The sequence below is a fragment of the Cervus elaphus genome, chromosome 23 (genome assembly GCF_910594005.1).
Source record: "Cervus elaphus chromosome 23, mCerEla1.1, whole genome shotgun sequence".
Classification (NCBI taxonomy): domain Eukaryota; kingdom Metazoa; phylum Chordata; class Mammalia; order Artiodactyla; family Cervidae; genus Cervus; species Cervus elaphus.
Genome location: NC_057837.1, coordinates 82434499 through 82458626, shown reverse-complemented (window position 1 = coordinate 82458626; position 24128 = coordinate 82434499). Strand labels below are relative to the sequence as shown.

The window sequence follows — 24128 nt, the reverse complement described above, 5'->3', positions numbered from 1 at the left end:
TGACTGGGAGCTCTTAAAACTCTTCCTCCTCAAGACCCTAACTGTCCTGCCTGTCGGAGACTTAAAGTCACTTAATAAGAAATCCCCGATTTCCTCAGCTTCACAGATCCCAAGTTTCCTCACCCTGCGCATTCTACATCAGCCAAAAGATCCCGAGTTCCCTCTGTCTGAGGACCCCAGTTACTTCAGCCACTGGGACCCAGATCTCCTCAAGCCTAGTGACTTGTCCCTTAGACGTAGAACCTACGTTATGCCCAGATTTTTCTGAGTCTCCAGGAGGAGATCCTCAAAACCCTTATTGGAGAAACATTCCCTCTGCTGCACTGGAACAGAGCCCTGATTTCAGCCTGACCCCAGTCCAACAGTTAGGGGTTTCCGGGTCTCCTCAAGAATCCCTCCGTCACCCACAGACACATCCCTCCCAGTGCCTTCCCTCAGAGGGGCTGAATTGTAGGGGAACGAAAGAAACCAAATCTAGTTCACTTTAGGCTGGTCTGTCATATCTAGTCAGGATCCGTCCATCCCACGAATACCCTCACCCTGACTTTCCCCTCACCTTCCTGCCCTGGACACTCCACCCAAGGAAGACACACCAGGCTCTTGACACTGGTCTGGGCTATCTCAGCACCTTCTTCTTCCACAGGCACCTTGGCCTTGAGCACTCCAATGGCCATGAGGCGGAACAGGTCTCCAGAGGAGAGCACTGAGGGAGATGCCAGGAGAACAGTGTGGAAGCCCAAGGTGAGAACTGGAGGTGGCAAAGCTGGGCTCTAAGCCAGCTCTATAGGAAGGACATGGTGCTGGTCCCTGAAGCACCACAGACTGCTTGCCTGGGCAGCTGAGTGAACTTCCCTGTGACCATACACAGGATGGGAATGCCTGGTCCTGTCTGAGATGGGGGGGTGGAGTGGGACAAAACAGGACACTAGCTTCATCAACTGCCCTGTGTCCAGGGAGAGTTAGGAAAATGCTCAGTTTGTTCAGTTAAACAGGACACAGTCGGGAAGGAAAGTCTTCATCCCTGTCTCACAGACCATCCAGTAGCTTCAGGCTACTCCCTGCACAGAAGGTGGAGGAGAAGGCTCAGCTCTAAGGTCTGACTTAGATTAGTAAATCACTGATGAAATCTATTATTTTCCTTAGGACAAAGATGCTTTCAAAGACATCTCCGTATACTTCTCCAAGGAAGAATGGGAAGAGATGGGAGAATGGGAAAAAATCCGATATAAGAATATGAAAAGGAACTACGAAGCGCTGATTGCTATAGGTAACAGGAAGTGCTGGGTTCCTGTGAGCCTGGGAAACATGAAGCAGGTCTTCACCCTCAGTGTTCACTTGGCCTGCTCTTAGGTGGCTTCATCTGCTCACAATTCCCTTTTGTGTGGAGACTAACCTGGAGGAAATGTTGACAGTTTTGTACCAGAGGGAGGTTGACCCTGCAGTGCAGAACTCACCTCTTGCCTTATTCTAGATTCCCCCAGCCCATCCTACAGATTTCCCTGACTTTGTGACACTTCCCATTGCTTCTATGCTTTGTTTCTCCTTCTTAGAACAAATATTTTGCTTCTTTCCAGGTTTCAGAGCCACTCAACCGGATTTCATGCATCACCGCAGGCAGGTCATCAAACCCCAGGTAGATGACCCTGAGGATTCTGATGAAGAATGGACACCAAGGCAGCAAGGTGAGAGTCCAGGAGGGTTTGGAGGTGTCTTCGTGAAACCAGCCTGGGCTTAGGTCTCAACTACATCTCCGCCAGTAGTACGGAAAACATAATTTTCAGCATTCTGAAGTGGTTGTGGCTGAATATTGACATTAGCCTGAATGAAGATGAATGTATAGGTTTTCCAGTGTAATTCTCAAAAGTTTTATGGTTAAAATTTATCATTCTTTTTAAAAAGAATTATTTTTGCTAAACATTCTTAGTGAAAGGCAGTTAAAGAAAGCTTAGAAATAAATTCACCAAACAGATTTAATACTAATCTCATTGGTTATTGGATTAAATCTCTTCAAAGAGGAAATGATTAACATATTATGTCAAGATATATTATTTATGTTATGTATATAAAACAAAACCCATGATCTTCTTACCCTAAGGTTAAACTAATTCTTTATTTTGATTCTGGAAAGTGTTTGAGAGAACTATTTATTCTCCATGATCTTTCCCACATTGCACTGACCAGAGATGGCATCAGGTAAATAAAATGAAGTACACTTATTATAAAATAGAAGTGAGCAGCTCACTTCCTCTTCTGCTGCTGAAACAGTTTAGAAGAGTTAATCTGCCTAGACTGGAGAAAACAATTTAGATAGTTCTATGATTCTCCATCTATGGATTTCTGTTCTCCCAGATTTTTAAAAATTATTTATTTAGTTTTGGCTGCACTGGGTCTTCATTGCTGTCCATGGGCTTTCTCTGGTTGCGGTGAGTGTCTTCTCGCTGCAGAGCACATGCAGGCTCTGTAGTTTGTGACACACAGGCTCAGCTGCCCCGCACAAAGTGGAATCTTCCTGGACCAGCCATCGAACCTGTGTCCTCTGCATTGGCAGGCAGATTCTCATCCACTGTGCACCAGGGAAGAACCTCTCTTCCCTTAGGTTATTAAAACTAGTGAAAGGGACATGAAAACAAACATTTGGTTGTCTGCAAAGGTTTTGACATAAGGAGAGATTCTTCATAGGGAATACATACGCCTCGGTTCACCATACACCTGCACGTCTTTATTTACCTTTTTAACAATTTCTGAGTGTATGGCACACTGTTGCTAACTATGTGCACGTTAGTATTAGTGGCCATAGTGCTAATGGCTCAGTCATGTCTGACTCTGCGTACCCATAGACTGTAGCCCATCAGGCTCCTCTGTCCATGGGATTCTCTAGGGAAGAATCCTGGAGTGGGTTGCCATCTCCTGCTCCAGGTGATCTTCCCAACACAGGAACTGGGCCTGCATCTGCTGCATCTCCTGCATTGCAGGTGGATTTTTTACCGCTGAGCCACTGGGGATATATACACATTGCTGTACAACAAATCTGTAGAAATGTTACATCTTGCGTGACTGAAGCCCTAACCCACTGAGTAACAATTCTCCAATCCTTCCTCCTCACAGCCCTTGGCAACCACGATTTTATTTTCTGTTTCCATGGATTTGATTAATTTAGATACCTCATAGACGTGGAATCTGGCAATATTTGTCTTTTTTGATTGGTTCATTTCACTTAGTAAAATATCATCAAGGCCCATCCATGATGTAGCATGTGACAGAATTCTTTTTTAAGGCTTCAAAACATTCCATTGTGTGCATGTGGATATAAGAGCTATAACATATATCTTATATATAATCTTTATCTTTTATCCACCAATGAACATTTAGATTGCTTACACATCTTGCCCATTGGGAATAATGCGGCAGTGACCGTACATGTGCCCACTATTTAGTCAATATCTTGCTTTCAATTCTTTATGGAAATACACTTTTGAGTGGGATTGCTAGATCATACAGCAGTTCTAACTTTCTGTGGAAACTCCATACTGTTTTCTAGAAAGCTTGCAACTTTTTACATTGCCAACAATAGTGTATAAGGGTTCCAATTTCTCCATATCCTTACCAAGCTTGCTATTGTCTTCTTATACATATTGCCCATCACAGAAGGTTTCACTTTGTATTTCCCTATTGATTAGTAATATTGAGCATCTTTTCATATGTTTGTTGGCCATTTGTGTATTTTCTCTGGAGAAATGTCTATTCAATTCCTTTTCTCACTGTTAGTCATCTCAGACTGCCATAACAAAACAGACTGCATTCCTTAAACCACAGAAATTTGTTTTCTTACAATGCTGGAGAATGAATTTGATATCAAGGTGCCATCATGGTCAATCAGGTTCTCTTCCTGGCTTGTAGGTAGCCATCATACTAGTGTATGCTTAGTAACCCCTTATCAGATGCATATTTTACAAATATTTTCTACCATCCTATAGGTGGCCTTTTCAACTCTGTTCAGTGTCCTTTGATGCACAAGGTTTTAAGATTAATCTCATTTGTCTACTTTTACTTTGTTACTAATACTTGTGCACTTAGTACCATATCTAAGAAATCATTGCTGATTCAGTGTCGTGAAGCTTCACCCTTGTTTTCTTCTAAGAGTCTTATCAAGTCTTGCATTTAGGTCTTTCATCCATTCTGAATTGATTTTTCTTCAAGATGTAAGATGTTCATTATTTTGCATATGGATATTTTGTTTCCCCAGCACCATTCATTACAGGGATTAAACTTTCCCCACTATCTTGACACCCTAGATGAAGATCATTAGACCATGTATCCAAGAGTTTATTTCTGGCTGTCTATTCTGTTCCATTGATTGACATATCAGTCTTTATGCCAGCCAGCTTCCTCAGTGGCTCAGCAGGTGAAGAATCTGCCTTCAGTGCAGGAGACACAGGAGATGCGGGTTCACTCCACGGGTTAAGAAGATCCCCTGGAGAAGGAAATGGCAACCCTGTCCAGTATTCTTGCCTGAGAAATCCCCTGGACAGAGGAGCCTGGTGGGCTACAGTCCAAAAGGTCACAAAAAGTCAAGAAGACTCAGCGACTAAGCATAAATGTTTTGCCAAATCTACACTCTTTTGGTTCCTGTACCTTTGTAGTATGTTCTGAAATCAGAGGCCTCCAGCTTTGCTGTTCTTTCTAAGATTGCTTTGCCTATTTGGGGTGCTCTGAGATTCCGTGTTAACTGTTAGATGGATTTTCTATATCTGAAAAAAAATTCCATTGGGATTTTAATAGGAATTGCATTGAATCTTTAAATTGCTTTGGGTAGTATGAACAGCTTAATAATATTAAGCCTCCAAATCCATAAACATGAGACATCTATCTATTTATTTATGTCAGATTCCTTTCAGCAAAAATTTGTAGTTTTCAACATATAATTCTTTCATCTCCTTAAGTTTATTCCTAATTACTTCCTTGTTTTCAATGCTATTATAAACAAGATTATTTATCCAGTGGCTAAGACTCCACACTCCCAATGCAGATAACTTGGGTTCAGTTCCTAGTCAGGGAACTAGATCCCACATGCTGCAACAAAGACCTGGCACAAACAAATAAATAAAAATAAATATTTTTTTTTAATTTAGCTCTTGATGGTGGTTTTAAAAAAATAAAAAATAAATAGGATTGTTTTCTTATTTTCCTTTGTGGAATGGTCATTCTTCGTGCATGGAAAGACATCTGAATGTTGATTTTGTACCATGCAACTTTCTGTGCAGGAATTTTGTGTGTGTGGATTTAAAGATTCTTCTGCACATAAAACCATGCCCCTGTGAACAGACATAATTTTACTTCTTTCTTTCCAAATGGAAGCCTTTTGTTTCCATTTCTAACCTAAAGCCCTGGCTAGGACTTCTAATATTATGGTGAACAGAAATGTTGATAACAGGCATCCTTGGCTTTTTTTCTTGATCTTTTTCACTGATGACTATGATGTTAGAGGTAGACTTTCAATATATGACCTTTATTACATTGCAGTCACTTCCTTCTATTTCTACAGTGTTGAGTATTTTTTGTCATGAAAGACTAGTAAATTTATTAGATACTTTATGAACATCAGATGAGGAACAGATGAAGTTTTATATATTTTTTTTAATTTTAAAAATTATGTAATGCTCCCAGTGGAACCATAGAAGTTGATGATACAGAATTATTTTCCATTCCTCCTTTGGTAATCATTGTCTTTGTCACTCTCTGGCTTAGATTTATGTGTCCTTAACTAGAATACCCAGAGTTTGGAAACATTTTCCAACCAAAGCACCGATTCTCATCATTTATTAGGTAAACCTTCTTCAATGCCCTTCAGAGTGGAGCACAGTAAACACCAGAAGGTGAGTATTTCCCAAATCCTGTTGCCAAAATATCCTCCTCATGGATTCAGTCACAGGTGAGAACAGGAGAAAACACAGAGATCCTGGAGACGGCTGCCTTCCTGCCCTGGATCTTTAGCACACTTTCTGATATCATCACCATCTTTACAGTTAGTAAGGACAACAACAGTAGTAGGCAGTTCTGTTGTTACATTATTTTCATAATATTTCAGACGTTAAGCATTTTATGTGAATAAACTTACTTAAACCTTAAATCAATCCTACAGTACCTATAAGTAGGTATATAGCTATCACCATTATAGATCCAAAAAATGAGGTAAAAAACATTTGATTATATGCCTGAGATCACAGTATCACTGGTAGTGCAATCTAAACCCATGCACGTTCTCTAAACCCCTTACAAACTGATTAAAACTTCCATAGTTCTATGAAGCTTATTCATACATCTTTATATCATTCATCTGAGAGATGTTTTCAACCTCAGTTCTTTTGTGCTGTGCTAGGGAGAGATATGCTGAGACATCTGACTAAGGGAAGCTTAAGGACATGCTGGGCAGTTTGTAGAGTGGACAGTCCAAGATGAAGAAGGAGACAGGATCCCTACCTCAGAGCCTCCCACTCCAATAAGAGGAAGTGACTCGCCACCCTGAGAAGCCTCAGGTTTATGACTGAAAAGCAACAAATAAGAAAATAACAGAAGGACTTCACATAGATTACCCACTTTTGAGTAGAAACTCACCATCTGGGCATCATTTCAAATGCTCCTTCTTGCAGGAGGAGTAACAGCTCCTCCTCTGAGCTCTAATAGGCAACTCTCCTGTTTGGAATCATTTGTTTAGCCTGCCCCTGTGTTGTGAGCTTTGGGAGGCTAGCCCACACCCATTCATTCTCAGAAGTCCAGGCCCAGCTCAAAGCCCTGAGGGCCCCCTGAATGTTTTGTGAATGAGTGACTCCACATTTAAGCATTCATCTAGGAGTAGAAAGGTCAAAGAATGCTGAAGATAGTATCTGTGAGCTAGACTTCAAATATAGATGCAGTTTAGGGAATACATTGATACCAGGGATGTACGCTCACGTTCTCACTGTATTAAATAGCTCACACACCAATTTGTTGAAGATTATTAAACTTCATGTCCACTATAATATTAAGAATTAGCCTGTATACCAATTAATGGATCAGGAAACTGAGGAGAACCAGCTAGTCATACAGCCTTGTTCAAGGAGAACTGATGAGACCAGCTACTTTAATTCCAAATATTGTCTCTAGGACATGGCAACCTGCAACTTTCATCTCATTTTCTTTATTGTCTAAATGTGTTTCTGCCGATCGTCTTTTCTCTTCTTAATCTCACTGCTTTGTCACCTTATTTTCCAGATGTGTTTTGTCCCCTCTGTAATTTTCCATACTTCCTCATCCATCAAAGGGCCACTAATTAATAGAAACCCCGGAACTCTCTACGAGCCCTTACCCTCTTCTTTCCCTGACCTCCAGCTATTCTCCCTGCCTTGCTCTCACTTTTATGCAGAAAGTTGAAGGGGAAGAGCCTTAAGATATGAATTCTAGTTTTGATTCACTATCCACCTAGGTCCTTTTATTACTCTCCAGTGTTCAGACCCTCCCCCCAAATCAGGTATTTCCAAGAATTGTCAAAGTATTAACTAAAGTCATGCATGTGAAAACACTTCATAAAGTCCTAAAGAACTAAAGAAATGCCTGTTGTCTTTTACTCACACGGAAGAGAATGACCAGGGCACCATTAAGTAAGGAATCTAGTTTGAAGGAATTGCCAGGAGCAGCAAAATCGCTCAAGACAAGTGGCTCCCAGCAGGCTCAGAAACCAGTGCCCCATCACAGAAAAGCAAGGACCCCTGGACAGCACCCCAGACAAAAAGTCGGTAAGAGAAAATTTGGGGAGCTCCTCTAATTAGTTTCTTTAATCCCTGTAGAAAAACTAATAAGTATGGCCTAGGTGTGTGGCATGGACTTTGGGTAGGTGAGGTTTAAGGTGGACTGATCTGAGACATGAAGTTAGCACTGGGGCCTTGGGAAAATCTTATTCATTTTCTGAGGTCCTGATTGCTATCTGTAAAGTGAAGATAAGGATACATAACTCATAGTGCTTGAAAGCCTTACATTAAATGCAAAAGTCTGACACCTACAAGTAGTTCAATAAACCCATCTCTGATGATGGGAACCGTGCTTTGTTAGTGTTTATGCCCAGACCTCTGCTCAGTGCCTTACATGTCATGTGCCCTTAGCATATATTTTCTGAGTAGATGTGTTGGTGAACTATTTCCTAAGTAGGAAGGTTGGGAAGTTAAACCTACTAACGGGAAGTGCAGGATGCTATCACTGAACTGGGCATCTGTGGTCAGTGGAGCCTCAGTATCCTGAACCAGTAGTTAAAGGGAGAAGAAACAAAGTATAGAGAAGGGACTTCCTGGGGGTGAAGTGCTTAAGGCTCCCCGCTTCCACTGCAGGCGGTATGGGTTCCATTCCTGGTCAAGAAACTATGATCCCACAAGCCATGCAGTGTGGCCAAGAAATAAATAATGTAACATGAAAACATAAAATTACAAAAGTAAACGTTTGAAAACTACATGTAAGAAAGTTTTAACAAAGTGTATAGATGGACAGGTAGGAGATCTCACACTTTCTGATAAAACAGGGACTAACTCCCCAGACCCCGCCAGCCTTGCTTAGCTTCTGTTCTCCATCTTAGAACTCAGAAGAAAGGAGACTGGAGTGAAGAGGTACAGTTTACGAGAAAGAAAGGGCCACGTGTACCAAGAGGTCAGCGAGCCCCAGGATGACGACTACCTCTGTGAGTGACCCTGTTGGCCCACTCACGGAGAAGGGGCTACAAGGCCTTGGTCCACTAACCTCACCTCACCATTTGGTCCCCCAGCCATCCCCTTCCTCTATGACTTGGGGTGCAGGATCAAGGCCAAATGCCATGAATGCCCCAGTTCTTTCTGAAGGGCATTACGACCAGCAACATCACGATACCTCCTCTCATCCCTGTTCTCACCTCCAGATTGTGAGGAGTGTCAGAACTTCTTCATCGACAGCTGTGCTGCCCATGGGCCCCCAACCTTTGTAAAGGACTGTGCAGTGGAAAGGGGGCATGCCAATCGCTCAGCCCTCACTCTGCCCCCTGGGTTAAGCATCAGACTGTCGGGCATCCCTGACGCTGGGCTTGGAGTGTGGAACGAGGCATCCGATCTGCCGCTGGGCCTGCACTTTGGCCCCTATGAGGGCAAGATCACAGACAATGAAGAGGCCGCCAAGAGTGGATACGCCTGGCAGGTGAGAAGCACCCGTTTCCTTGTCCTCTGGCCTCTAACCGCTTGTGTGTGGTGGTGGGGGGGTACTTCATGATTACATGCGAGGACGCAGATGGTGATAACATGGATGGCAATGACACAGTCAGCCCTGTGTACTGTGTGCCCTGGGCGTGAACACAGGACTTCCATTTAAAGGTCAGAGGAGAGGTGGGAGCACAGTGTACAGACACACAGGAGTTCCATCTAAAGGTCAGAGGAGAGGTGGGAACACAGTGTACAGACACTCCGGACTTCCATCTAAAGGTCAGAAGAGAGATGGGAACACCTTGGTACACACTCACAGGACTTCTATCTAAAGGTCAGAGGAGAGGTGGGAACACAGTGTACAGACACACAGGACCTCTATTTAAAGGTCAGTGCAGATGTGGGACCAGAGTGTACAGACACACAGGACCTCTATCTAAAGATCAGAGGAGATGCGGGACCACAGTATACAGACACTGAGGACTTCTATCCAAAGGTCAGAGGAGAGGTGGGAACACAGTGTACAGACACTCAGAACCTCTATCTAAAGGTCAGATTAGCGGTGGGACCACAGTGTACAGACACTCAGGATCTCTATCTAAAGGTCAGAGGAGAGGTGGGACCACAGTGTACAGACACTCAGGACCTCTATCTAAAGGTCAGAGGAGAGGTGGGAACACAGTGTAGAGACACTCAGGACCTCCATCTAAAGGTCAGAGGAGAGGTGGGAACACAGTGTAGAGACACACAGGACCTCTATCTAAAGATCAGAGGAGATGTGGGACCACAGTACACAGACACTGAGGACTTCTATCCAAAGGTCAGAGGAGAGGTGGGAACACAGTGTACAGACACTCAGAACCTCTACGCAAAGGTCAGAGCAGAGGTGGGACCACAGTGTACAGACACTCAGGACCTCTATCTAAAGGTCAGAGGAGAGGTGGGAACACAGTGTACAGACACTCAGGACCTCTATCTAAACGTCAGAGGAGAGGTGGGACCACCGTGCACAGACACTCAGGACCTGTATCTAAAGGTCAGAGGAGAGGTGTGAACACAGTGGTCCAGGCACACAGAAGTGACTCCTCCCTTGTGGAGCCCTTGCCTTCAATGAACCAAGAGACTCAGACTTGGAATGATGAGTAAGGGCTTACCGTGTGGTCCAACTGGCAGTTGAATCCATGCAGGCTCAAAAGCATCAATGACTACAGAGGGAAATAGCTCTTCTATTGCTTCCTACAGATTAAAAAAAAAAAAAAAAAAGACATCTTGTAACTCTTTTTCTGACACTCAGATAACCAAAGGGAGGAACTGCTACGAGTATGTGGATGGAAAGGACACGTCTTGGGCCAACTGGATGAGGTGAGTGCAGTGAGGCTGCAGTGTGTAGACATCAAGACTCCCTCCATCCCATGCCCCTTTCCTTCTCAACCCGGCTCCCTCAACAGCTTTCACATATTCTTTCCTCTTTTCCCTCCATATCATGTTCTTTCATTTCAAAAGACACTAGAAAGAGGGAAATAAAAATATGGCATGTGCCGTCAAGATACAAGTCTATCTGCTGAACAAAACTGGTGGACTTGAAAACAACTTGAGGAGTCTAGATTCACCAGGGACACTTTAACTGACTTAGTGGACACTTACCACACACTTTATGTTTCAGTTTAGACAGTGCACTTCGTTACTGAAGCAGATCACACAACCCATGTCCTTTTGGAGAACATACTGCATACAGACATTAGCCAATTGATTTTAGGAACAGTAACCTTATTTTTTTCTCTTTGAGTAACTACACAGCGCCAGGAAAACCTAATACAGGAGACCTTGACTCTATGTGGGCAACAACCTCCTCAGGCTTGGTTCCAGTGAGAAGTGGGCCCTGAGGCCTCAGAAGGAATGGGGGGCAGGATGGCTCTGAGTGGGGCCATTCTCTGAGGGCCTCTCCTTTCATCAGGGCAGGCAGACAGTGAACAAACAATTACTGTTCCGTGTCTCAAGCTATATCAGAGCTCTCTCCAAGTGTCCATGGGAGAGGGTGGGCAAGTGAATAGGACACTGGATACACGTGGGGAGATGGGAGAAAGCCTCGGGAGAGAAGGCAGGCTGGGGTGAGTGCTGAGGGCTGCGTGTTAGCCAAGGAGCACCAAGTCCTGTGGATGGAAGAGAACTTAATTCAGAGTTTAGAGGAGCTGGAGGTCACCAGCCTCACGGAGAGTCCAGGTGGAGACGAGTCTGGAACTGGGCTCCGGAAAATGGCTAATTAGGTAAGGAGAGAAAGGCATGGGAATTCACATAGTCTGGTTGAAGGTGTGAATAGAAGGTCCACATGAGGGGCGGCCTCGGGGGTGGAAGGCAAGGAGCTGGGCATGGTCGGAGAGTGGAGGGCACTCATCACTTGAGGTTTCTTTCCCGTTCCCGGCCTCGCCCCCAGGTATGTGAACTGTGCCCGGGACAACGAGGAGCAGAACCTGGTGGCCTTCCAGTATCACGGGCAGATCTTCTACCGAACCTGCCAGGTGGTCAGGCCGGGCTGTGAGCTGCTGGTCTGGTACGGGGACGAGTATGGTCAGGACCTTGGCATCAAGCGGAACAGCAGGGGGAAGAGTGAGCTCGCGACCAGGAGAGGTGAGTGTCACCCCTCTTCCAGCACCCCACCCCATCCTGGGAGCCTCCATGGTCCGATTTAGAAGCAGAGGACAATCCAGTCCAAAGTCAGTTGAGTTGCAAATAAAATGCCTCAGTATTTGATTCTTTTCATATGATTGTTAGGAAAAATTTTTATATTAAAAATGCTAGTTCTAATTTTTAATATTTCATGCAAAATAATATGTAACATCTCCTTCTGCTGAAAGGCTTAGGAGCAAAAGGCAAGTTTTCTAGCACCTACCAGCTCTCTGCCCTTTATCTCTTTCTTCCTTAATTTCTCCCATTATTTTTTTTTAAACTAAAATAAAGACATTTTATTTTAAAATATTTATAGGGCAAAGATATTTTAAGAGTCACACTAGGAAATTTATGAATGACATCTGCCAATTTAAAGAAAGTAAGTGGAATTCCTTAGTCATCAGTATTTTTTTAATTAATTAATTAATTTATTTATTTCATTTATTTTTATTAGTTGGAGGCTAATTACTTTACAATATTATAGTGGTTTTTGTCATACACTGACATGAATTAGCCATGGATTTACATGTATTCCCCATCCCGATCCCCCTTCCCACCTCCCTCTCAACCAGATCCCTCTGGGTCTTCCCATTGCACCCGGCCTGAGCACTTGTCTCATGCATCCAGCCTGGGCTGGTGATCTGTTTCACCCTAGATAATATACATGTCTCAATGCTGTTCTCTTGAAACATCCCACCCTCGCCTTCTCCCACAGAGTCCAAAAGTCTGTTCTGTACATCTGACTCTTTTTCTGTTTTGCATATAGGGTTATCATTACCGTCTTCCTAAATTCCATATATATGTGTTAGTATACTGTAATGGCCTTTATCTTTCCGCCTTACTTCACTCTGTATAATGGGCTCCAGTTTCATCCGTCTCATTAGAACTGATTCAGATGAATTCTTTTTAATGGCTGAGTAACATTCCATGGTGTATATGTACCACAGCTTCCTTATCCATTCGTCTGCTGATGGGCATCTAGGCTGCTTCCATGTCCTGGCTATTATAAACAGTGCTGCGATGAACATTGGGGTGCACACATGTGCAGTGATGTGCATTCAGTTACTGTTCCAGTCTGTTGTCATGTGAGTTCACACTCTGTGCCAGACGGGGCTCCACGCACCGAAACAGACAGAACCACTGCCCTGGGGCAGCAGGGGCTTCATACCAGACAGGGGCTGGTGCTCTGAGGAAAACCAGCGCAGGGAGCGTGCCTCGGGTCAGCGTGAGCAGAGGGTGGGGTGTGGTGCAGGACGGTGCGGCAGGGTCTCTGCAGAGATAACACCTGCGGGAAAGGATTCCAGGCAGGGGAGCAGCCAGTGCCTCAGACCCAGGGCCGGGAAGAGAGGCCATGCCAGGGGTCGCAGGAGTAAGCACAGAGGGAGAGGAAGGAGGCTGGGCGGGACACGGAAGCCTCGGGGCCTGTGTCCACGTGCAGGCCCCAGGGGCCTTCCTGGGTGACACAGAACAACCGCGAGGCTTTCAGCTGCAAGCGGCATGTTCTCTGTGCTAAGACGATGCTTTGGTTCACTTTTGGGAAGAGACAGCAGCGGGGAGTCCCCTCAGAGGTCAGTTCATTGCCAGACATGAGGGGAGAGTGGGCTGGCTTAAGATGCTTGGGACTGAGGGTGTGAAGAATCTGGCTGGAGATGTATTTTTAAACAGGGCTTCCTAGTGCATGCTAAGTGGACTAAGCCTGAATGAAATAAATGAGGTATGAATACTGCTGAGGCTTGAGAAAGGATATGCCTTTATTTTATGATCTATGGGAAACTGAGAGAGGAGCAATTTGTGAACCAATTGGGGCAGCAGGAGCCAGAGACCTGTGGTCAGTGGGACCTGGGCCACTCGGTCTCATCCAGTCTCAAACCCACTTTCTGCAGAGATCGGCACAAAGGCTGCTCTTTGAACAAGGAGCCTCAAATTCAGCTTTACTCACCTGCTCTAACCACCCCCTGTGCTGCCTCCCATATGCAGAGAGCTCCAGGCCAGGCACCCCTAACTTAACAGACCCTTTACCCTCACAGGAAGCCTCTCAGGAGATTCCACCTAAGTCATCAAGTCTTATCTCTCAGTAGGGTAAATACCTGTGGCCACTGTGACGTAACTTTTCAGATAACTACACGCAGGGAAAGTCCCTGCGATCCATCTCTATCAGGAGAGACACTGCCTCTGATGCTGCTGGAAGGTCCCTATCTGGGTGATATGTAGAAAAGGCCCTTGACACAAGCTTCCTGGATTTCTGTAGATGTAGAGAATAAGAGTGGAATGGAAAAGTGGACTGTAAAGACATTTGATGGGAGACAAATCGTGCACTGTCAACACTTAGATGATTACTGGCGAGGGCCTGACCATGGCAAACCAGCTACCTGACCAAAAGCTTCCTCTTTCAGCAGAACCGAAGCCCAAGATCCACCCATGTGCCTCCTGCTCTCTGGCCTTCTCCAGTCAGAAATTCCTCAGCCAACACACCCAACGCAGTCACCCCTCTCAGACCCTCCTGAGACCATCTGAAAGAGACCTCCTCCAACCAGAGGATCCCTGCCCAGGCAATCAAAATCAGCGATATTCAGATCCACACAGCCCGAGCGACAAACCTGAGGGCCGGGAGGCCAAGGACAGGCCCCAACCTTTGCTTAAAAGCGTAAGGCTGAAGAGGATTTCAAGGGTCTCTGCCTACTCACCCAGAGTAGAAATGGGGGGTTCTGGGGTGCATGAGAGAATGAAAGACGAGCCCAGCACAAGCCAGAAACTGAATCCAGAGGACACAGGCACATTGCTCACGGGGGCAGGGGTCTCAGGGATTATGAGGTTCAAGTACGGAGAGTGTGGGCAAGGCTCCAAGGACAGGTCAAGTCTCAGCACACACGAGAGGACACACACAGGGGAGAAGCCCTATGTTTGTGGGGAGTGTGGACGAAGCTTCAGTAAGAACTTCAACCTCATCACACACCAGAGGACACACACAGGGGAGAAGCCCTATGTTTGCGGGGAGTGTGGGCGAAGCTTCAGTCAGAAGTCCGTCCTCGTCAGACACCAGAGGACACACACAGGGGAGAAGCCCTATGTTTGCAGGGAGTGTGGGCGAAGCTTCAGTCAGAAGTCCGTCCTCATCATACACCAGAGGACACACACAGGGGAAAAGCCCTATGTTTGCAGGGACTGTGGGAGAAGCTTCAGTGATAAGTCAAATCTCATCTCACATGAGAGGACACACACAGGGGAGAAGCCCCATGTTTGCAGGGAGTGTGGGCGAAGATTCAGTCAGAAGGCCCATCTCATCATCCACCAGAGGACACACACAGGGGAGAAGCCCTATGTTTGTGGGGAGTGTGGGCGAAGCTTCATTCAGAAGTCAGATTTCATCATCCACCAGAGGACACACACAGGGGAGAAGCCCTATGTTTGTGGGGAGTGTGGGCGAAGCTTCCGTCAGAAGTCAGCCCTCATCACACACCAGAGGACACACACAGGGGAGAAGCCCTATGTTTGTGGGGAGTGTGGGCAAAGCTTCAGTAAGAACTTCAACCTCATCACACACCAGAGGACACACACAGGGGAGAAGCCCTACGTTTGCAGGGAGTGTGGGCGAAGCTTCAGTCGGAAGTACCTCCTCATCACCCACCAGAGGACACACACAGGGGAGAAGCCCCATGTTTGCAGGGAGTGTGGGCGAAGCTTCAGTCAGAAGTCCCATCTCATCTCCCACAAGAGGACACACACAGGGGAGAAGCCCTATGTTTGCGGGGAGTGTGGGCGAAGCTTCAGTCGGAAGTCCGTCCTCATCAGACACCAGAGGACACACACAGGGGAGAAGCCCTATGTTTGCGGGGAGTGTGGGCGAAGCTTCAGTTGGAAGTCCATCCTCATCAGACACCAGAGGACACACACAGGGGAGTAGCCCTATGTTTGTAGGGAGTGTGAGTGAGTCATGACCAACAAACCACACCTTAGCCACAGGAGGATCACTGCAGCCACCCCATGCCTCAGCTCTAAGGGGGCCTCAGAGGAGGCTTGTGACCCGTTACTGTCCCCAGGAGTATGAGGAGAGACTTCCCAGGTGGTCCAGTGGCCAAGACTCTAATGCAGAGACCCATGTTCAATACCTGATTGGGGAACTAGCTCCCACAGGCTGCAACTAAGACACAGCACAGCTGAATAAATAAATATATGATAAATATTTTAAAGAAAGAGTGTGATAAGCACAGAATTACTTGTTAAATAGACCTTCCACTTTTGTGACAGGAGAGGAGGTAGATAAACAGCAGAGGGTTTCTTAAGTGTTCTGTAGATGTTCATGCCAATTGCCTTCGTGGTATTTTAGGTCTCCTTTTCTAATAAATTTTGTCTCCAAACAAATCTGAATCCCAGACTATGTACTCATTCCCCCCTTATCACTGACAGTAGTGGGGTCCAGTTATAGCTGAACCCCGGGGAAGGCATAATTCTGGAGCCAAATCAGTTAGGTCACTGGACAGTCAAGCCTGGGTCCAGGGAGAGGAATGCACAGTGGAGTCAGACTCACCAGGGAAAGGAATTCCCTGGCCTCCTGGGAAGTGGGGCCTCTCCTCCTTATAGACCCCGACTCTCCTTTGGCCTCTCCTGGTGGCCCTCTGGTTCCCTCTGACTTCTGTAGCCGCAAAGGTGAAGGCCACGTGCACGTGTGTGTGTGAGCGCGCGTGCCTGACTCAGCATGGTCCGTCTGGTCTCTGCCGCTCCCTCGGGGTCATCACAGCATCTGGACTCCAGATGCGACCACAGGGGTCCAGTTCTCAGCCCTGCCCCCAGCAGCTGCGTGAGCTGGGGCAAGATGCTCAACTTCTCTGTGTCTCTAATCTCACTGTGATACAAGGTGGGAGCACCAGCATTTTGGTCTGATGCGTAAGCACAGGCGGAATCTGGCAGAGGCTAGCTGAGAACGCAAGCCCCACCTTTGCTGTCTTTTGTGTTTTTTTCTTTAATATTTTTTATTTTTTTAATAGAAGGATAATTGCATTACAGAATTTGTTTTCTGCATGTCCTCCAGCCCCCACACCTTCCAGGTCTTCAGAGCTAGACGAGGAAGGGGCCGTTCAGGCACTAGGATGCCCTGATGGGGTGTGAGGTCAGGGGTGCTAAGGGAGGGCGACCTCCCTTCCAACCGCTGCTGTTCCTGCTGAGCTGGGCAGCCTCAGAGCCCGTCCACAGAGAGGCAGTCCCCACATTCGTCCCCCGGCCGAGAACAGAGCCTGGAGCCGCGTTTGCATGAAATCCCTGACCGTCCCCCATCCTACCCCCACACGGAGGGTCCTTGAAGACCACACCGCGGCTTCTCTCTGCATGGGCCTCGTACCTGTGCCCGTGCGCTCTGGTCAACTCTGTCGCGACCCTGAAATTCTTAACCATGGAATACTTCATCCTTACACTTCCCTTTCATGAGTGAAGTCTGATGGGCCCCGGGGTGAACTGTGAGCAGAGCAGATGCACACACAGCACGGGTCCTGGGGTGACCAGGCTGCACAAGGGGACAAAGTGGACACAAAGCCCCCCCACCCTGGGTGAGTGAGGGTGGGGACAGCACCAGGAAGCCACGCTTGCTTAGACCCGGAACCGAGCTCCGACACAGAGTGGGGGCAATGGGGTTCTTAAGGTCGGCCACACCCTCCCCTCTGTGAATGACCTCTGCCCTGGCCTGGTCTTTCCAGAAGGGGTTCAAGAGGCTGAAGTCCGCCCGGCCACCAGAAGACACCAAGGGGAGAGTGGGCCACGGGGCGGCGGGCGGAGGGTGCGAAGTCCAGGACTCGGGGCAACGGCCCTCAGTTCCCTCCATGTGCCAGGTTTGTGAAGCGTCTCTACATGAACCGCGTCAGTGATAACCACCCACTATTATTTTCTGGTTTCTATGCTTTCTTAAAGGAACGCGTTTGTCTGTGGCTTGGTTTCCCTACAGGAAGGGAAGCCACGTAAACTCCCCATCTTCTGTGGCTTCAGGCCGGGGCCACGGGAGGGAGAGTTAGGGGTGGTGTAGGCAGAGGGGCTTCAACTGAAAAACGGTGGGGATCCAGAAACCTGCAGGGGCTTCTCACCTGCACCTCCCAGCAGAGCTGGGCCTGGAATCCCCTGGAAGGCTGAGCAGGTCAAACCTTCTCCCTCCCCTCCCCTCCGCTCCCCTCCCCTCAAAAAGCTGACTCCTGGGGCCAGCCCACAACACCCCCAAATCCCCCATCACCCACAGCCCCACACAGGCCCTCCCTCACAGAAGTGGGATGACCTGGATGGTGGCACAGATGGTGTGTGACCCCAGAGCTGGGGGTCTCAGCTGACCTTGAGCAAGGGGGTTGATGCTTTACACAGCCTCCCAGCCCAGGGAGCTGCCAGCAGCCACAAGCCATGATCTGAAGCGGAGCTGGGAGATGGGGAGTGGGGATGCGAGCTCTCTGAGGTCCCATGCTGTCCCCAGGACAGTGGCCAGGCCCCGCCTGACACCGTGACTGCCCTGCATGGGCACACAGGACACCAGCAGTCATGGGACGGAGAGCCAGCTGCCTCCGCCGCACGCTCCACCCTGACCACGGCGGCCCCAGGGCTGTACCAGCCCCACCTGTGGGCGGCTCTGCTTGGCTGCCGGGGCTCGGGGACCCTGGGTGAGTCGGTGAGGGCAGAGCTCTAGAGGCCAAGCCTGTCTTCAGCCACCAGACCTGCCCTGCTTACTGGACTCATGAGCCCAGCCAGTATCTGAAGCCAAGATGCCTCTGAGAGAATGACACCACAGATGCTGACCTCAGAGCTCAGACTCCTGAAAACTTACTAAACAGATTATTTATAGTCTTTTTTTAAAGGGGGATGTTGGCAGGAAGCGGGGAGGGGAATGACTCCCTTGGTGGTGCTGTGGTTAAGAATCCACCTGCCAATGCAGGAGACACGGGTTCAATCCCTGATCTGGGAAGACCCCACGTGCCGTGGAGCAACTAAGTCCGTTCACAACTACTGCAGCCCAAGAGCCTAGAGTCTCTGCTTCCCAACCAGAGCAGCCGCCACAGGGAGAAGTTCAGCGCAGAAACGAGAGAGCAGCCCCCACGCCCGACAGCCAGAGACAAGCCCGCACAGCAGCGAGGACCCAACAAGCCGAAAATAAATAAATAACCTTGCTTTAAGTAGGAGATCGCAGCATTCTCTGCTGATCCAGGGCCTAGGACTCTGAGCTCCCAACAAAGGGGGCCACGTTCAATCCCTGGTCAGGGCACTAGATCCCACATGCTGCAACTGAAGGCCCTGCATGCCACAGCTAAGACCCAGCGCAGCCAATTAAATGAATACTTAAAAGTAGGAGGCAGTTCATCTGTCACCATAGAAAACTGCGACATTTTAGGAAAAGAAAAAACAAAAGATCTTATTTTGCAAGTGTTCATGGTTGATTGCAAAAATTTTCTCATAATATGCAGCTGTTTAAAAAAAAAAGAAATTTAGAAAATACAGAAACTAAAATCCACCCATAAATGTGTGGGGAGCATCAATTACTGCAGCATCCGGCCACCACACACGGGAACACACGTCCGTGTTTTTCCTCTACAAAGAGGCTTTCAGCCTCCACCCCTCTTCCCACCGGCCTCTGCTCTGCTCACCAAGAAGACTGCGCTTTGGCCTCGTGACTGGGGCGTTTCTGTTGAACTCAGGGAGGCGGAGGAGCAGGGCTGTGTGGTTGGGGGCACCATCTGGCCTGCAGTGAGGAGAGAAGCGCGAGTGCTCCGCCTCTGGGCCCAGTAACTCCAGGGGCCTCGGGGAGCCGCCCGGGAAGAAGCCTCTCAAACACCTTCCCTGCAGTCTCCACAGTTACAGCACGTCCCACGTCTCGGGGTTCAGCTGTGGGTTAACAAGTCCTCTCTTGTTGGACAGAAAAGTGTTTCCACAGAGAATCTGCCTGGATCTTGGCCTTGGTTGGTACAGATGTAACAGGCAGTACGTTCAGGGCTCAGGGGAGTTAGTTCTGAAGCTCTCTGGGTTTAGGGCTACAGCACCTCCTCACCTCCACCCCTTCCACGGTCATGGAGCCTTCTCTTCCAGAGGAAGGTGTTTGGCAACATCAGCCACAAAGACACATACTGAAGAGGAGCAAGGCCACGGCAGGCGGGGCTGGGTGTTCCTGGGAGAGCAGAGGGGCCTTGGACACTCCATGCTGGACCCCTGCCCCACCGGCTTCTCCTCCTTCTCGCTGGACATGCAGCTTTCACCTGCTGGGTGCCCGCCAGTGAGGGGCTCCCAAGACACCAAGCTGGGGTTGGCGATGGGGGAGCTGAATGCCAGGGAACCCAAGACCCTGCAGCAGGTCAGTGCCCTGTGGACAAGGGATGGCCTCACTGAACGGTTAGGCCCTGTGCATTCAGGACACGCTCTCTGGACCCCAGGTGGAGGTCCTGCTGCCCCCAGGGCCCACCTGGGTCTCAGGAGGTGGAAGAGAGACTGGGTTGTACTTCCCACCTCCTGCCCAGAGAATGACAAAGGCCAGTTCCCAAAAGTCAGAGCAGGGTGGGCAGTGAGTCTTGGGTCTCACAGGGTCCCTGTGAAGAGGGGTTCACTGCTCCCTGGATCCTTCTTAGGGCTGGTCCTCCTTCTGTGTTGTCTAAACACCAAATCTCACAAGGACGAGGCAGTCCAGGTGCCCACAGCACCACTCACCCAGGTGCTGACAACCCTCCTTATTTATTATGGGCAGGGAGACAGGGTGGCTGGTGTGATGCTCCCCTGGACCAGAGAGGAGACCCCCCAGGCTGTGTCTCTTCTACTCGTGAGACCCAGGTGGGCACTGAGGGCAGAGCACCTCCACCGGGGTCTGGAGAGGGTGTCCTGAATGGACAGGGCCTAACTGTCCAGTGTGGCTTCAGGGGGTACAGGCAAGAGGGGCACTAACTCCTTTCTAAATATTTCAGACAACCACTGAGTTCCTTTTGGTTTTTGGTTTCAGATCTTTTTATATGGTCCATTTTCAGAGTCTTTATTGAATCTCTTACAATATTGCTTCCATTTTATGTTTTGATTTTTTGACTGCAAGGCATGTGGGATTGTTACCAAGTCCAAGCTTGTTCTGCACACCTCACAACAGGCCGATTAATCAGAGCCAAGATGCTGAGGCAAAGAATATGACTTTACTTGGAAAGCCAGCAGATTGAGAAGATAGCAAACTAATATCTCCAAGAAACCATCTTGTCAGGGTCTGGATGCCAGTGTGTTTTATAGAACACAGAGCTGGGAGGTAAGGAAATAAAGTAAAAAGGCCATTAATCTGGCAAATATCTCCTGGAATGGCCAGCCTCGGGAGGAGATGTGTTACTTTCTCCCTCCTCTAGCCATCCACAGGTGAACAGGTCCTGGACAGAGGCAGAGGGGCGGGGTTTCCTGAGGCAGGCCATTATGTATGGACAGCATCCCTGTAGCAAACAGACCAACAGGAAGCAAAGGTTAAAGTAAAACATTCGACATGGAGTCAGATTTTGTTCTTCCCTGTAACAATTCCCAGTGTCAGCGTCCATTCCACAATCTTATGGGAAAAGGGGTGATGAGTGTTCTAATTGCCCCACTAGTTGCATCTTTTGGGGAGTGCCCACCACTGGTGCCAGTGTGCTGAATGTTGAGATTTGTCTCTTGTTGTTCTTTGGAAAGTCTCTACTTCATATGTATAGACATAATAATATTATAATACAGGTGTTGAGAGCTGTTTTATTCAGTACAAATCTTTTAGGATTTCAGAACCAGGGGGCAGCATCTAAAGTTAAGGAACTTAGCACTTTTCTGTGTGTGGGAAGATGCACCAGCCATCTCACTGAAATCATCCCCTTTGATACACACCTTACCACCTGGGAGCAGCACCCTGACTTCTCCTTCCTGAGTTTCCTCGGGGATCACAGGGGGAGTGGCTGCAGTCTGATGGCTGCTGGAAAGCAGGTATTCTTTTCTTTCCTGAGGTTCCTCAGAGCTCACCATGAGGAGTGGCTTCAGTTTGATAGCTTCTAGAGAGTAGGAGGGGGAACCTGTGTCCCCATTGAGATCATCTCAGCACAGAGAGCAAGCATGTCCTGTGACTCCAGACAACCTTCCAACGTTCAGGGCTCAGCGTTCAGCCTGCAGGATCCACAGCCGTGAGCTCAGCCACCATGGTCTGCACTTAGCTGCTATTTAGCCCTGAAACCTGCACTGCAGGAGGCCCTCTAAATGTGCCGTCCTGTCCAGCAAACTCTCGGTCACACCCTCCAAGCCTGACCCAGGCCCAGCTCTGCTGAGAGGGTCTCACTGGGGACCGAGGTTCCCCCTCCTGCTCTCCCACATTCCATACCTGAGTGGGGAGAAGGCAGGGGCTGGGGGCACAGTGCCTCCAAGCAGGTAGGGCAGACGTTCTCCCATCATGCCTTGTGGTCCATCCATGGGAACACAGTCTAATGTCACTTTTAGCAGCAGAGGACATGTGTCCCCAGATCCGGCCCACCCTCTAGGAAATGTGAGCTGTGAGCACTAACACAGGAAACCCCAAGTGACCTGCTTAGGCTGGAAGACTAGTTCCTGGGATGTGAGCTGAAGTCTGAAAGTAGCTTCTCATTGGGATTAGCCTTCTCCAGACGTAGCTTGGGGGCAGCAAGAGTGCAATAAGTGGCCCCCAGCTGGGGCAGCCACACGGTGCCTCTCGACATCCCCACGGAGACTGTGCACCAGAGTGACCAGGAGCCCACATTCACCCAGCAGATGGCTTCTGAGAGGTCCGTGACAGACTAAGGCAACCATGAGCCTGCACTCACCCAGTGGACAGCCTCTGATAGGTCTGTGACAGACCAGAGTGACCACAATCGTGTATTCACCCAGCGGACAGTCTCTGATAGGTCTGTGACAGACCAGAGTTACCACAAGCATGTATTCACCCAGATGATGGCCTCTGAGAGGTCTGTGGCAGGCCAGAGTTTCCAGAAGCATGCATTCACCCAGCGGATGGGCTCTGAGAGGTCTGTGACAGACCAGAGTGACCGCGAGCCTGCACTCACCCAGCGGTGAATTCTTGCCTGGAGAATCCCATGGACAGAAGAGCCTGGTGGGCTACAGTCCATGGGGTCGCAAAGAGTCAGACACAACTGAGCGCCTGAGCACACACACATGAAACAGAAATGGACTCAGGCACAGAGGGAACAGACTGGTGCTCTCTGAGGAGGAGGGGGCGGTGGTGGGCCAGAGTGGGAGGCTGGGGTTAGCAGATGTAGCTTTTGTAAGTAGAATGGAAAAACAAGGCCCTGCTGCATAGCAGAGAACCATATTCAGTATCCAATGATGAACTATAAAAGAATATTTATAAAAAGAATGTATATGTGTGTATAAGTGTATCTCTGAGCTATGCAGCAGAAATTAACACATTGTAAACCAGCTATACTTCAAAAAAAAAAAAATACTGATAAAAAAAACACACAAAAAAACAGACACTAGCCAATTACAACAGACACTCAACCCAGGAGCACCAACTCCCGAGCAGTTAGAACATGGACCAACCAGTCAGAAGAGGGGCCGACAGGAGACGGGGTCCCACGGCGGCCCACAGGCTGGCTAGGAGCCCTGGGCGCCGAAAGCCACAAATGTCGCTGGAGGAAATGAGAACTCTACCCACACGACTCCCCCTCCAGCTCTAAACAAAGCGGCTCTGCTTCCCCTGACCCCTTAACTGAGGGGCCCCGGGATGCCCTGGCTTGGTGCTGGGACCAGGAATGTACTGGTCAGACCCCAATGCAGGGGAGGTCTGTGAGGGCAGCTCTGGAGCGGGTGGGCCAGGATGAGCGCAGCAGCTCCGCCCATTCCTCGAAGATCGGACAAAACAGAGCCCAGGAGGCCGGAAAGTGTCCTAATGGAGGGCAGGACCCACGTCGGTGCCTCTGCTCTCTGGCTGAGGCCCAGCGCTGGCCCCCTGTGCCGGTCTGCAGCGCGTTCTGCACAGGCCCTGATGCCTCAGCTGCTGAGCCCCAAGGAGAAGGCATGTGATGGCAGCCATGCCCACAGGCACCAGCAGCACTGACCATCTGGCTCCCGGCCCAACAGCGAGGTCCAGCTGAGACCAGTGGACATGTTGTCAGCGGTGCTCCAGGGTGGTGACCCATTTACAGGGTCACCAGTAAATGGCAGTGTCGCGATGCAGGCCAGCAGGACTCGGCCTGGCGGATTGCTAGACTCAGCGGGGACACACCGACCCACGAACACTCCCGACCTTGGGTCAGGCAGAGACCCGAACAGGCAGACAACTGCAGAGAGCAGTGTCCACGGCACAGACAAGGTGCGCCCATC

General features: G+C 48.7%; 1 protein-coding gene across 1 annotated transcript; it reads left to right on the top strand.

Moving 5' to 3' along the window:
* The first annotated feature begins 672 nt into the window (after window positions 1-672).
* On the top strand, window positions 673-23862 carry LOC122681137 (probable histone-lysine N-methyltransferase PRDM7). The gene is made up of 14 exons (XM_043882849.1): window positions 673-741; window positions 1144-1267; window positions 1575-1682; window positions 5824-5873; window positions 7613-7769; window positions 8597-8698; window positions 8912-9183; window positions 10480-10547; window positions 11617-11810; window positions 14246-14752; window positions 15513-15581; window positions 17534-17613; window positions 18289-18472; window positions 23771-23862. The coding sequence occupies exons 1-14, from the start codon at window positions 673-675 to the stop codon at window positions 23860-23862; spliced, it is 2076 nt and encodes a 691-aa protein (XP_043738784.1).
* The last annotated feature ends 266 nt before the right edge of the window (window positions 23863-24128 follow it).